The sequence below is a fragment of the Tauraco erythrolophus genome, chromosome 1 (genome assembly GCF_009769465.1).
Source record: "Tauraco erythrolophus isolate bTauEry1 chromosome 1, bTauEry1.pri, whole genome shotgun sequence".
NCBI lineage: Eukaryota > Metazoa > Chordata > Aves > Musophagiformes > Musophagidae > Tauraco > Tauraco erythrolophus.
The window spans coordinates 68,590,078-68,602,617 of NC_141465.1; the positions used below are offsets into that span (position 1 = coordinate 68,590,078).

The window sequence follows — 12,540 nt, forward strand, 5'->3', positions numbered from 1 at the left end:
AAATCCTAGATTATGTTGAAAAAAATTCAGTGCTTCATCAGTTAAAAGACAGAAATCTGATACCTCAGTGACTTCACCAGTGAGTATGAGTGTATAATTAATGACCTTTCAATTTGGTTTGAAAGGGCTCCAAGAACTGCAGTGAGGTAAACTGAGTTGCAGGAAGAAAGTTAATTTTGAGGCACACCCCATAATATAGAGAAAAAAGTTAAAGGGAAAGGCCTTTAGTACGCTGAAATCTACTTCAATGAAGAAAATAACCTTGTTTTTCAAGGCTCTATGTTTAAGGAAGTAAACCATGCTTTGAAGGAAATGCCTAAGAGACTTGGCCTGGAGAGATAAAGCCACTGCCTACATTTACAGTATGTATACTTTGCGTTTAGTGTGGCAGCTAAGTCCAGTACAGGTATACCTGTAATTACAATACTACAATATAATTATTATAAATGGTGTCTATAGTATTACAATATATTATTATTTATATTCATCTATTACTAGTATATCTGTAATAATTTGGACATTGTAACCGAGGTCGCATGAAGCACAGTTTACCACAGCAACACGTGCTGAACAACGGGGGAGGACAGTCCACACTGCAAGAGCAGTTTTCTGCAGCATCCGAACTAGTTACTTCTGAGCACCCTTGCACTTGCCTGCATTACACAGCAGCCCCAGACTCCAGCTCAGCAGTGAGCGTTGGATAAACATACACTGAGGTTTAGCTGTGCTCTAGTTTCAGTACTCCAAGGTCGTACTACTGTGCGCGGTTTCATGGTTTCATCAGGACCAATGTTTGTGAGGAAAACACCGTATTTAAAACACGAATGTATTTCAAGCATCTCCATCTTCACTACTAGAACACAAGCTATTGCTGACAAACTATATAAACTACTGTAAACTGTATTTAATAACAGTTCACAGATATTTTCAGCACTTTGTTACCATTGGCACAAATAAGGCAACACCATTAGTATACAATGATACCAATCAAAAATGTATTATTATTATCAAATTCAGGCAACGTACTGAATGTTTGTTGTATTACAGTGAAAGACTTTCCACCTGAATTTGAACATCCAGGCTGAATCCTGCTATCCTGCTAAATGTGCTATTACTATCTTAGCACATTTTCCCACTCTGGAGCCAAAGACAAAAAATTCTGATGAGTCTTAATGTCTAGAAAATTGGTGTTGCACAAAAAGTTAAACAAGTATGTTTAAACATACCCTGTAAGACCTGTGGGACTTAAGCTAAATGTGGTATAGATGACAGAGAAATACAATTTACTTAACTGAATATACAAATGTTCTTGATCAGATCAATGGGGTTTTGAAGTGCAAGGAGAGATAAGAAAAATGCTCTGGTGCAGAGGTTCAAGCTGTAAGGTTAAGAGTTATAGAAATTCTCTGCTAAAATATCACAAATTCTTGTTAGCTTGTTGTTCCTTTACTGCAAACTTACTACAAACATGTATAAAATGTTCGTGAGAGCTGGTTCCATATGAAAGAGAAAAACAAATCAAATATGAACCATTATGTCCGGAAGACCAGTATCTTCTTTTCTTAACATCTTAAGATGACAAAATGTTTTAGAATCCAATTCTTAGGTTTTTGCAGTGGAAAAAAAGAGCAAGTAATGTGTACCAGCTACGAAGCTTCAAATAAGTAGTCTAATTTACTACTTGTATGAGACATATTTTACATTAAACCTGTTTTTTGCTTTTTAATGTCATTTTCTATCTTATTCTATGCTATGTTTCACTTCTGTATACACAATACCTATCATTCTATGGGTATTAAAAAACACAGAAGTCAATGATTTCTTTATGATTTAGGGCACTAAGCATTTTTATCCACACCAGAAGATTAGGTACTACGCTATTGCCTGTCACCTGTCTGTAAACGTAGCTTAGTCTTCTCTGGAAAGAGGGTCATATATTGTTGCTCTCTGCCTTGATCTTAGCAAGAAAGTCACATCACATACTAACTATGACTACAAGAATATATCATATCTGCTTTCTTTTCAAAAGTTAGAAACAGTATTGTGCTCTACAATCATTTTTTCCAAGAATAAATATTTTTGCAGTGGAAAACCAGATAATTACAATGTCAGTTGTGATTCTTCTTTTAACAGCTAAAGCAGTATCAGAAATGAGATATACAAAGAACCACGAATGTAAAAATCTAAACTAACATGGAACAAACTTACACTTAATTGCCATACAATAATTCACACTTTAACAACAGAAATTGAAACATAATATATTGCTGCTCTTAAGGCAATCTATCAATCATTTAACTGTTTATGAAATGCACAGACGCCCGTTCCTGGCTTGAGAATTTCCTTACCCTGAGAAAGTATCCCTGGTTAAGCTGCCATTGTGTCTTAGGACAGTTTTGCTTAGATCAAAAAGCACATCGTGTAAACTCTGTTCCTCGATTTTCTTCGTGGTTAGCTCAAGTATTTGTGTATTTCTCCGGAAGAGTTTGCAAGCATAGCAAGTAGCTGCAGCAGTCTCCATTTTGTCTCCTGTCAGAACCCAAACTTTTATTCCAGCTTTCTGGAGTGCTTCAACAGTGTCAGCAGCTTTTTCTTGTAGTCTGTGGGAGTAAATTGACAACATACATTGATAGGTTGCTTGGAAATCAGAAATTCAGAGGTCTTTACTGACAACTTTTCATAACCGAACAAAAAAAAAATCAGTAAAAGTTATCAGATCTAATAATTTTCCCCAAGATGTGAATCTAAAAATGTTTAGGAGAGTAGTTCTGACACTTTCGAAGTGCTCAAAGTTTCACCTTTCCTTTCCATAGCCTAAAAGATAAGATGCTTCATTCCCCAGACAAGTACTTCAATTAAAATATTTTCAGTGCTTTCAGCTAATGACATCAAACAGTAAAGCACCGTTGAGTTAAAATTACCTTCTAGTTTTAATAGACAGTTTTTGAATTTTTTAAGACCTAAAGATTCTTCCTTCATTTCCTCAATACCCATTTTGTACTTCTTTCCTCCGAAACTTTTCCCTGCAATTTGTTCAATAAGGTATTACATGAACTGCATGTAAATGGCTTGAAGATACTGATTTTTGTCACTTAACTAATGTTACTAGCTTACTAAATTATAAAGTTACCATGCGTAACTTGAATAAGTTAAGGGTATGGAATTGATTCAAATAAAGGTTTTTTCCAATAAATCTCTAAACCAGAAAAAGAGATACAAGCGAGTCTTTAGTTACTTTTGTAACATCACTAAACTTAAGAAACTAAGAAATGTACTAACCGATCTTCAACAGCTGTAGCACCAAGTAAAATAAAATCTCTTTCTATCTTCTCATACACTTCTGCCAATTTCTTTTCTCGATCCTGTAGAGCCAACTTTGCATTCTGAAGCAGCTTCTGTGCATTGCTATACTCTTCTGCCGTGAGTTTTTTATATGCAACGCACAATGTTCGCAGTCCCTCCTAAAGAATGTAATCAAAAGAAACAAAATGCCTCTTAGAATGCTTCTTAGACTTCTTGCTGTTGTGTATGCTAAAATATTTGAAAAATTTGAATGATTTTACTATTAACATGAAGAGTCCCACTGCTCACTTTTATAGGGAAGTGAGTATAGTACAGACTAGGACAGTATAGTCTAGACTGGAACAGGCATCAGCTTGATTCTGTGTTGCCCTGGAAGCAGTTACAACCTGAGGACAAATCTCAATCCTTCAGAAGAGAAACAGCTCAGCCACCCAACTGGATGTGAGATTACTAGGGAAAAGAGACTGAAGGCAAAGGTTTCTTTCCCTGTGTATATAATCAGGCAGGATGAGTCAGAATAAATAACAACAATATAAATAGTAGCTCTGTACAGTTTGAATTTGATGCTGTGTTGCAGCAGACAGGGACAAAACACCACAGAGTGCTTAAAGTGAAAATCCATCTGTGTCATTTCAGTCAAGAGAAAAATAGAATTAGCTGTGGGTGTTTCAGACTAGATCAGACTTTTGGACTGCGTGATGAGTAAGAAAGGGAATGTATAGACTGTGTAAGAGGAGAAAAAGCTGCCACAACACAGAATGGAAGTTTTGCCACCTCAAATATATTGCCTCTCCCACTACCATTTAACTGGCGATTTATATTCATAAACTTTAATCCAGTACGTCATTGTATAGTTACTTATTACCAATCCAAGATGGAGAAGTATTAAAAAAGTTGTTTGTTCTCAGTTTTAGTGCTGAATGCCAGCAAATTTTATCCTATTTATAATACTGGCAGTTATATTCCATTGCAAAGGGTTCTGTATATTTTTGGACACTGTATAATTTAGTATTTTACAACTTCAAATACTACCGCCTAGGTAAAATCAAGTTCTGAATTTCTTCTAAAGGTGCTAATTTCTTTTAAAAGCAGTTCATAGTTCATTTTTAGCAAGCAAAACCATAAACATAAGGATGATCACTGCACTGTTGCTACACCGGGCTCTAAAATATTTTCTCTTTCAAGAGCTTATAAAGCAATCAAAGGCAGCAATCACAATTGCTAAGTCTGGAGACTGAACGGAGGGGATGAGATTTTCAGTGAAGTTGTTCACTTTTCTTTCATTCAGAAGTTAATTCAAACCACCACAGTTGTGGAAATGCCACACTAAAAAGCTAACTGATGACCTCTGGTAGAGCACATGGTTGTGCATATCTAATGCATTCATATCTCACCACAACTGCCACTTCGAAGATGAGATGGAGGACAGATTCAAATAAGGGAGTAACACAGACTGCTACTCATACAGCAGCATGCACTTTGGCATACAATAATCTCGGTGCCTGGGAAGACAAATCTGTTACCAGACAAAGCATGAGGTCGGGTCACTTAATTTCAGATCAATAAAACTGTATCTTACCACGGCATTGCGTTCAACTCTGGATCGTATTTGGTCAATTTTGCCTTCTTTAACTCTAGGAAATATGGAAGAATCTGCTCCCTTACAAAATAGAAATATATCACCTAAAAGAGACAGCATATGGAATTCAAAATGGCCAAATATATCTTTCTTAAAAAAAAACATCTAAATTGCTAAGTCTACAAAAAGATTTCTTCCAACTTTTTTGCACTCATGATGGTACCCAGTCCCTTTTTTTATAAAGGCACATAGACTGTGATTAATGTTTAACTCTGATAAACCTCAAATAAACGCAAGCAAAACAAAAACATCTAAGAAGAAACAGAATGCGACAGTCCTACCTGTTGAAGATTTAACAATTACACTCATTCGCCGTCTCACAGAATCAAAACTCAAAACCTCTAATAATTCAAACCTGAAACAGAAACAGAACATTTTTTAAACAACTCTGCTTTTCCAGATCCCTAAACTGGTTATTACAACTTCGAACATATCAAATAAAACATAGCTTCTAATGTGGAAAATTAGAATCATAGAATGGTTTGGGTTGGAAGGGACCTCAAAGATCATCTAGTTCCAACCCCCCTGCCATGGGCAGGGAAACCCTCTACTACACCAAGTTGCCCAAAGCCTCATCCAACCTGGCCTTGAACACCTCCAGGGATGGGGCACCTACAACTTCTCTGGGCAACCTGTTCCAGTGCCTCATCACCCTCAGAGTGAAAAATTTCTTCCTTAGATCTAATCTAAATCTAATCTCTTTCAGTTCAAAGCCATTGCCCCTTGTCCTATCACTATATGCCCTTGTAAAATGCCCCTCTCCAGCTTTCTTGTAGGCCCCCTTTAAGTACCGGAAGGCTGCAAATAAGATCACCCCGGAGCCTTCTCGTCTCCAGAGAGTAGTTCATGTTCAGTACTATGGAATACGGAACTAGTACAGAATAAAACAGCAAGTTACAGATAAACAGGGAAGGCCCTCAGCTCCTAATTACTTGAAACATAATTCATCTGCATGATGTTCATAAGTATCTTTGGATCTAGAGTCAATATAATTTATTTAAGTAGATGACTAGAAACTTTGCAGTAGACTACTGTAGAGTAAGCAAATTCTACCTATAATACCTAGGCATAGCCTTAGAACTTGAAATGCATAGGTGTTTACACAGAAGTCTTCATTTAATATTTTTCTAATTTTGACTACTCCTATCTCCCAAAAGCACCTAACTAATTTCATGAATCTTGCTCAAGTGTTGAATGACAAGATTTCAAGCGAAAAAACATTTCTTTCTACTGGTTTGCCATTGTTTTTTATGATTTTATCCCATGTTCTTTTATTTTCTGGGAGGAAAAATGAACACAAGCTCCTGTTGTACTGTTTGTGTATCATTCAACAGTTTATATACTCTTATCATTTACTCTCTTACCTATTTCCTTTTACCTAAGAGAGCCCTACTTTTCCCAGCACAAACACAAGCCTCCCAATCATTAATTCCAATCTCTTCGGGATTCATCCCTGTTAATATTTTGCTTATAAAATAGATGTGCTTGTTTAATTAGACCGTTCAGTTCTAAGTCCTTACAACAGCCTGGAATTCAAACCTGTTAAGGCCACAGTGTTTTTTTTCATTAAAAGTTACAACAGATTCTAACAAGGAGCTGGATCAGGTCTATATTTACAAACTCTAATGCATTTTGGACAAAACTCCTAATAATTGTAATGCTTTCAGAAGTCACTGAATTATACTGATTCCAGTTCTTATGAGTTGAGCCAAAGTCTGAACCAACCTTTAGGGAAAATCCTCCATATTCCCCTAAAAGGGGAAAAAATAACAGCAGAGTTCCTATATGCACATCCAAGAGTCCCTGTGTAGTTAGAGTACACATGCAGGAAGACCCAGATAAACAACAGACCTAATCAGTAGACATCTACAACTACTTAAATGGTATTGAAAATTTTACTCATATTATGGTCTACAAAACTTATTCTACATGCCAAAGGAAAATAACAAAAAAAAGTACCTGTTTTAAATTTTGTTTGAACCAGCTACAAAAATTTATTCTATAGATATTACCCTTCTGTAAATTATACAGATTGTTTGTGAAAAACAAATGGAGTACATACTGCTTTCTAGTAAGAAGATATTATTTAACCTTCCAACAAAAGAAAACTACCCAGAGTTCCTAAAACTATTAGGAACTATTAGATTAGGTCATGAATCCCACACCACATCTTTGCTGTTATATTAATATTTTGTATCGTATATACTGTCAAACTAACAGACTAAGTGAAAACATAGAACTACAGGGTCTATTGAAATTATAAATATTGGTAGTTCACTTCTATTTCTACTAAAATGTACAATTTACAACTTTTCTGAATTAAAAATTAATGTATAAGGAAAGAATGAATTATTACACATGTCAGTAAAAACTCCTCATCAGTCTATTTTGTTATATTTTGAACTACTCACTTCTCTATGTTATTTTCCCGATTTAAGATCTCCATAAAATTGTCCTTCAGCCTTAGATAGGTGTAACCAAGTCTGTAAAATGAAACACACATCAAAAGAAAGAATACAACAAATATATAATTATCCAGTTTAAGCATGTCATAAGGATTTAAGACCAAGTTTATGTTCTGAAAACAAAAAAAACAACAAAAATCTTCATTTTATTTATGAATATGAATAATCATGACTGTATGTTAAAATCATCAGCCTAGATGACTTGGTGTCTGTTATTATGATTTTTGTGCTGAAAATAATTTTTAACTTCAGCGATTAGATCTCTAGATTAAAAAGGTGTAACACCTATTTACACACATACCTCTGTATTCCCTCAACTAAAGCAACTTCATCAGGTGATGATGAAATATATATACAAGATCTTCTTGAGAGACGATTTTTCTTCAATCCATCTACGCTGTCATCATCTTTTACCTGAACAGTGTGGCAAAGACAAAGAGCTCGGAAAAACAGATCCTCTCTCTCCTAAAAAATAAAAGGAATGGTTGTCATTATGTGTTATTACTTTCAAGTATTCCTTTGAGAACTTTCAAAAGTTAGCAATGTTGCTCATCACTACTGTTTATTATCAGATAAAGGCAGTGTCACAGGTCACTTGCCCTTGTCACAGGTCACTTAGGGGGAGCCAAGTTTTTCCCAGTTGTAACCGTACAAATGCTTAACAGCTGCCAGTGCTATCGCCACGCAAGTCAAGCTGCTGACCCCAAAAAAAGACAGCGTGCAACTTCTGCCCCCTCTGAATGCCTCCATGTGGCTAAAGGGTTTTCTCTCTACTTTTGCTTAAACTTCAACAACACGTACTAAACATTGTCAAAGTACAATTTTAGTAGTGCTGAGTCCAGGCAGAGGGATGCAGCACCTGGAGCACAAGTGTTAACAGGCTTTACAGATTTCAATTTCTCACGCAGCTTGAACACCCCTCAGAGCTATATCAAATAAAAGGAGTGTGGACATTTTGGCAGCTGGAGCCAACAACTTCTATAAAGTTTCAGATGGTTTGGTAATGACAGCTTCTGACATCAGAAAGGTTTCTATTTCATCGATACCTGACTATGTTCCACCTGTATCTTTGTGTATAAAAACACAGTGTACCTTGGGACCACATTCTGAGGGCCACGAGTGAGAGCCATAAGACTATTGAAAGACACCAACATATTTGAAGAGGCCTTGTTTTGCCACAGTGAAGGACATGGCCAAAGTGTGTGGCCAGTGAGACTGTACTGATATATTCAAAAATATATTGTCCTTTGACTATGATTATCCTGCCCATTTACACCCTGCTCATTAGTTGGCATACGAATTCTCCTTAACTTCCAACTAACTTTGCTTTACACAGTAAAGAAGCCACAGCACATACATGCTGTGTGCAGCACATTTCAGATGTGGCTATATTAAGTCACATTTAAAAGTAATTTAATTTGATCATAAACCATTCTCTGCCCACATCTTCACTTAGTGATGACCAAGTGTTTGCACTGAGCACTCATTTCCCCCCTTGAGCAGTTTCCTGCCTTGCTTTCTCTGTTCTAACTAATGTTAAATGGAAACCAGCTATCACATTTCTTTAGCTATTAACCAGAGAAAGTTATCTATTTTGGGGGTTTATTTAATTCAGTTTTACAGTTGCAGTAAGTTGGGAAACTTCCTATTAACCCTTAAAATCTTACTCTAAACTAGGAAAGGAAAATGTTTATGTTGTGGTGCATTTCCTGCAGTTATCTACTTTGGTTAGTGAAATTCAAGGATGTTATATTTCTAACATTCCCTTCATCAGCACAGATCAATTTTCATGATTCATTGTAAAAAACAAGAACCTAGAAAGAGTCATCATACCTTTCCACTTCCTCCAGGAGAAGAATCAATCATATCAATGCCTGTACAATCATGGAGAATTTGGCCATTGCAGATAACATGTGGTACATAAACGTGCCCTTCAATGCAACATTCTACAAATTCCATGTTGTTCTCAGTTAACGTTCCTGTTTTATCTGTGAAGACATACTCAATCTGCAAATGAGCACAAATTAAAAAGAGCAAGAATATGACCAGAGATTTTCCAAGGTCTCGACAAAACTGAGATTATTACTGGGTTACATCTTCCTTTAAAGATCCTAAAGCAGGCTCTTCCAGAAAAGGAAGACACAATTTCTTTTGGGAGTCATCTTCCACAGAAATGTGGGCCCAAAAGATTTTATCATACAATAGTATCAAAAAAGCTATCCTTTGCTTGATAACACATAGAAATAATGTGTTTACCCACTTTCATTCTTCTCTCAAGCTCCTTCTTGGTTTTTAATGCATTTCTTGCTGCAGGACAGATATTTATGGAAACAAAATGCATACAAATTCCATGTCCCAGGGACCGTTACTTAATGTACATCTCTGGATTCAGATCAGTTAGTGTCAGAATGGTCCTTAGGGTAGTACCAGAATTCCCCACTACAATTACATTAGTTTAAATGAGGCCTCTGGACTAATGGTCACATACAGTTATACACATTGGCACTGTTACTGCTCTGGAAATGTTCTTTTGGCCTGAATATTGAATTTTTCATTAATTTTATCTTTTACAATGAATTCCAGTATTTAAGGACAACATCATCAAAAACGAAATCAAAACCTCAGCTATAAACCAGAACAGACAGATGAGCACAACCTCAATTTTGGATCTCAGATCTAGGTATTGTATATAGATTGCATGTATATAACGAGAGTGATAGTCAGTCATTCTACTGGATGAAACTTGTGACTGGAGATTTAGTCAGTCTAGCCAGACAAAACAAGGGGTTTTTTTCCATCTAACTTTTACTCTAAGGAAGTTAGATACTTATATAATCTCCTTCTATAGTCAATGGAGAGAAATTATGATCTTCTTAAAGCGTTTATCCTTTACTAATATAGTAATACTAATTGACTTCCACTGACTGGCTGAGTAATAAGAATTTCTGATTCTGAAAATCATAAGATCTCAAATTTTATTTTAAAAATTAATCAACACTAAAGAAAATGCACACTAAGCTGAAAAAAAAAATGAAGTGACAATTTCAATTTAAAAATTATGATAAAAACAGTTGAAAAAAAAAGATCATTGATGAAATTTACCTGTCCCAACTCTTCATTGAGGTCAGAAGTATTCACCAGCGGTCCTTCACCTGTGTCCTCATCAAACATTTCCTCATCCCATGTAAGGAAATAAGAACCAAGAAATTTCTGCATTTCCACAGTGACATACATGGATACAGGAATAATGTAGTTGAAAAGAACCATGAATGCAAGGAAGTCTGTAAAAGCGCGAAGAAACTGCCAAAGAAACAAGATGAAAATTTTGGGTTTTTTTCAGGTGTCATCAAAAAACAAAAAATGACTACATATGCACATTGTTTTTTTAATAACAACTTTCAAGCTGTAAGCAACATATTTCACAGCTCACAGTTCAGCACAGGATGTACACCTTCATAATTTATAACATCACAACTAATTTGGCATGAAGAAAAAAGCTTTTTTTGATTTAAATTTGTATTTTTCTTTACAGACATACAGGTGTAGAGTACAGTTACGCATCACTTGTAAAGTTCTAGAGCAACTAATGAGAGTGGTGAACACCTGTAGGAGAACAAGGAAAAGAAGAAAACGTACATTCATAAATTACCAGAAAAATACCATGAAACTACAGTAACTCATTCAAGGATTACCAAATTACATAACTTTCAGGCAGCATTTCAATAGTAAAGTGTTTCCCTTCCTTCTCTCAAGACAAGTAGAAGGTGTGCATACAACCTGGCTCGATTTTTTTCAGTGGTGGAGACTTAAAGGTATAGTTAACCTACTGAGCAGGTTGAGATAGTGTTACTGGTGGTAATCAGAAATCTAGAACATGCCTGGCTAGGGTGTGCTCATCATGCATTTTGGGTAAAAAAGGAAGTTTTCCCCTAGTCTGACTGGGAAGATTTAGTGAATTAATATTACACTTTCTGTAGTGCTGGGTTCATTTCATTACTCTGGATCATGTGGCTATCTGTTTTGGACTATGTCCTTGCTCCCCTATGGACACTGGACACTGGCAACTCTGCTGCGAGTCTCTAGTACTCACGACAGAGTTACAGAGCTACATGAAATTAAGCTTTTAAAGAGTATTTTTACACAGATTCCTACAGTAGATTTTTTGGGAACACATCTATTATATAATTGACAATAGTTGTGAGATTCCTTTCCGTCCTGTATTTCTCAGCGAGATGTCATTTTTTTTCAAAATTCACATAAATGACAGGAAACTCCAAAACTCTTCAATGAGGTTTTCTATACTAAACCAGACATTTTCTTATCAGTTAAATTCACACATAAAACTTAACTGCAAAAATTTAATATACAAGTTTTCTACAAATATACTGTCACCATTATTAGAAAAAAAAGCAACAATTTATGATCGGTAAGTAAGCAGGCTGAATATTCTTTTCAGTAGAATTTTTATAAATCAAGGGTTTAGTGAAATTTTGTTGGTGTTTCAATTTATTTCCATACCAAATTTCTTTTCCTTTCTGGCTCTGTTTTCTGATTATACCATGGCTCATCACGAAATGGTTCACTCTGCCAGACGTACTTCAGGACAGTATTTATTAGTGCTTTACTGATGAGAATACAGAGGTATACAATAAGGAATACATTCATTGATCTAAAAAAAAAAGGAAAATAAGAATTCCATTAGCATATAAACTAAAGAATTTATTAAAAAAAGTTATACTTGTGCTTTAGCCTAACATTTGCTACAAGTCTAAAAATGCTATGATGTTAACTTCTCTACAGTGTTTTCCCAATAAAGAAAAATATTATCCAGGACCATTTTCTATTTAAAACGTTAACTGCTATAATTGTTTCCAAAATCTGTGTGACACATTACCAAATCTAATATTTTAGTGAAAACAATATCATAGATGGAATCATAACAGAATAACCGGGCTTGTATCTGCAGATCTTTTTATGCCATTTCTCTGAACCAAAAAAACCCACTCACGTAAGTACTTTTATAGAAACATAAATCTATTGAGAACACTTTGCTATGTAGCTGTAATGGTTTAACTCTTTTTAGATAGATCTAAAAAAAGAGCAAGAACATTTCACATTTAAAAATATATTTTC

The 12,540-nt window shown here is 35.4% G+C and overlaps 1 protein-coding gene across 1 annotated transcript in view; it reads right to left on the reverse strand.

Moving 5' to 3' along the window:
* The window catches only part of ATP11A (ATPase phospholipid transporting 11A), an 84,607-nt gene that overhangs the window by 22,980 nt on the left and 49,087 nt on the right, over window positions 1-12,540 (reverse strand). Inside the window, exons 11-19 of the mRNA XM_086615865.1 lie at window positions 11,926-12,076; window positions 10,510-10,707; window positions 9,241-9,414; window positions 7,709-7,872; window positions 7,354-7,425; window positions 5,224-5,297; window positions 4,883-4,986; window positions 3,280-3,461; window positions 2,349-2,600 (exon numbers count right to left, since the gene is read on the reverse strand). Of these exons, the coding sequence (XP_086471991.1) occupies window positions 2,349-2,600; window positions 3,280-3,461; window positions 4,883-4,986; window positions 5,224-5,297; window positions 7,354-7,425; window positions 7,709-7,872; window positions 9,241-9,414; window positions 10,510-10,707; window positions 11,926-12,076 (1,371 nt within the window). The remainder of the gene's footprint in view (window positions 1-2,348; window positions 2,601-3,279; window positions 3,462-4,882; window positions 4,987-5,223; window positions 5,298-7,353; window positions 7,426-7,708; window positions 7,873-9,240; window positions 9,415-10,509; window positions 10,708-11,925; window positions 12,077-12,540) is intronic.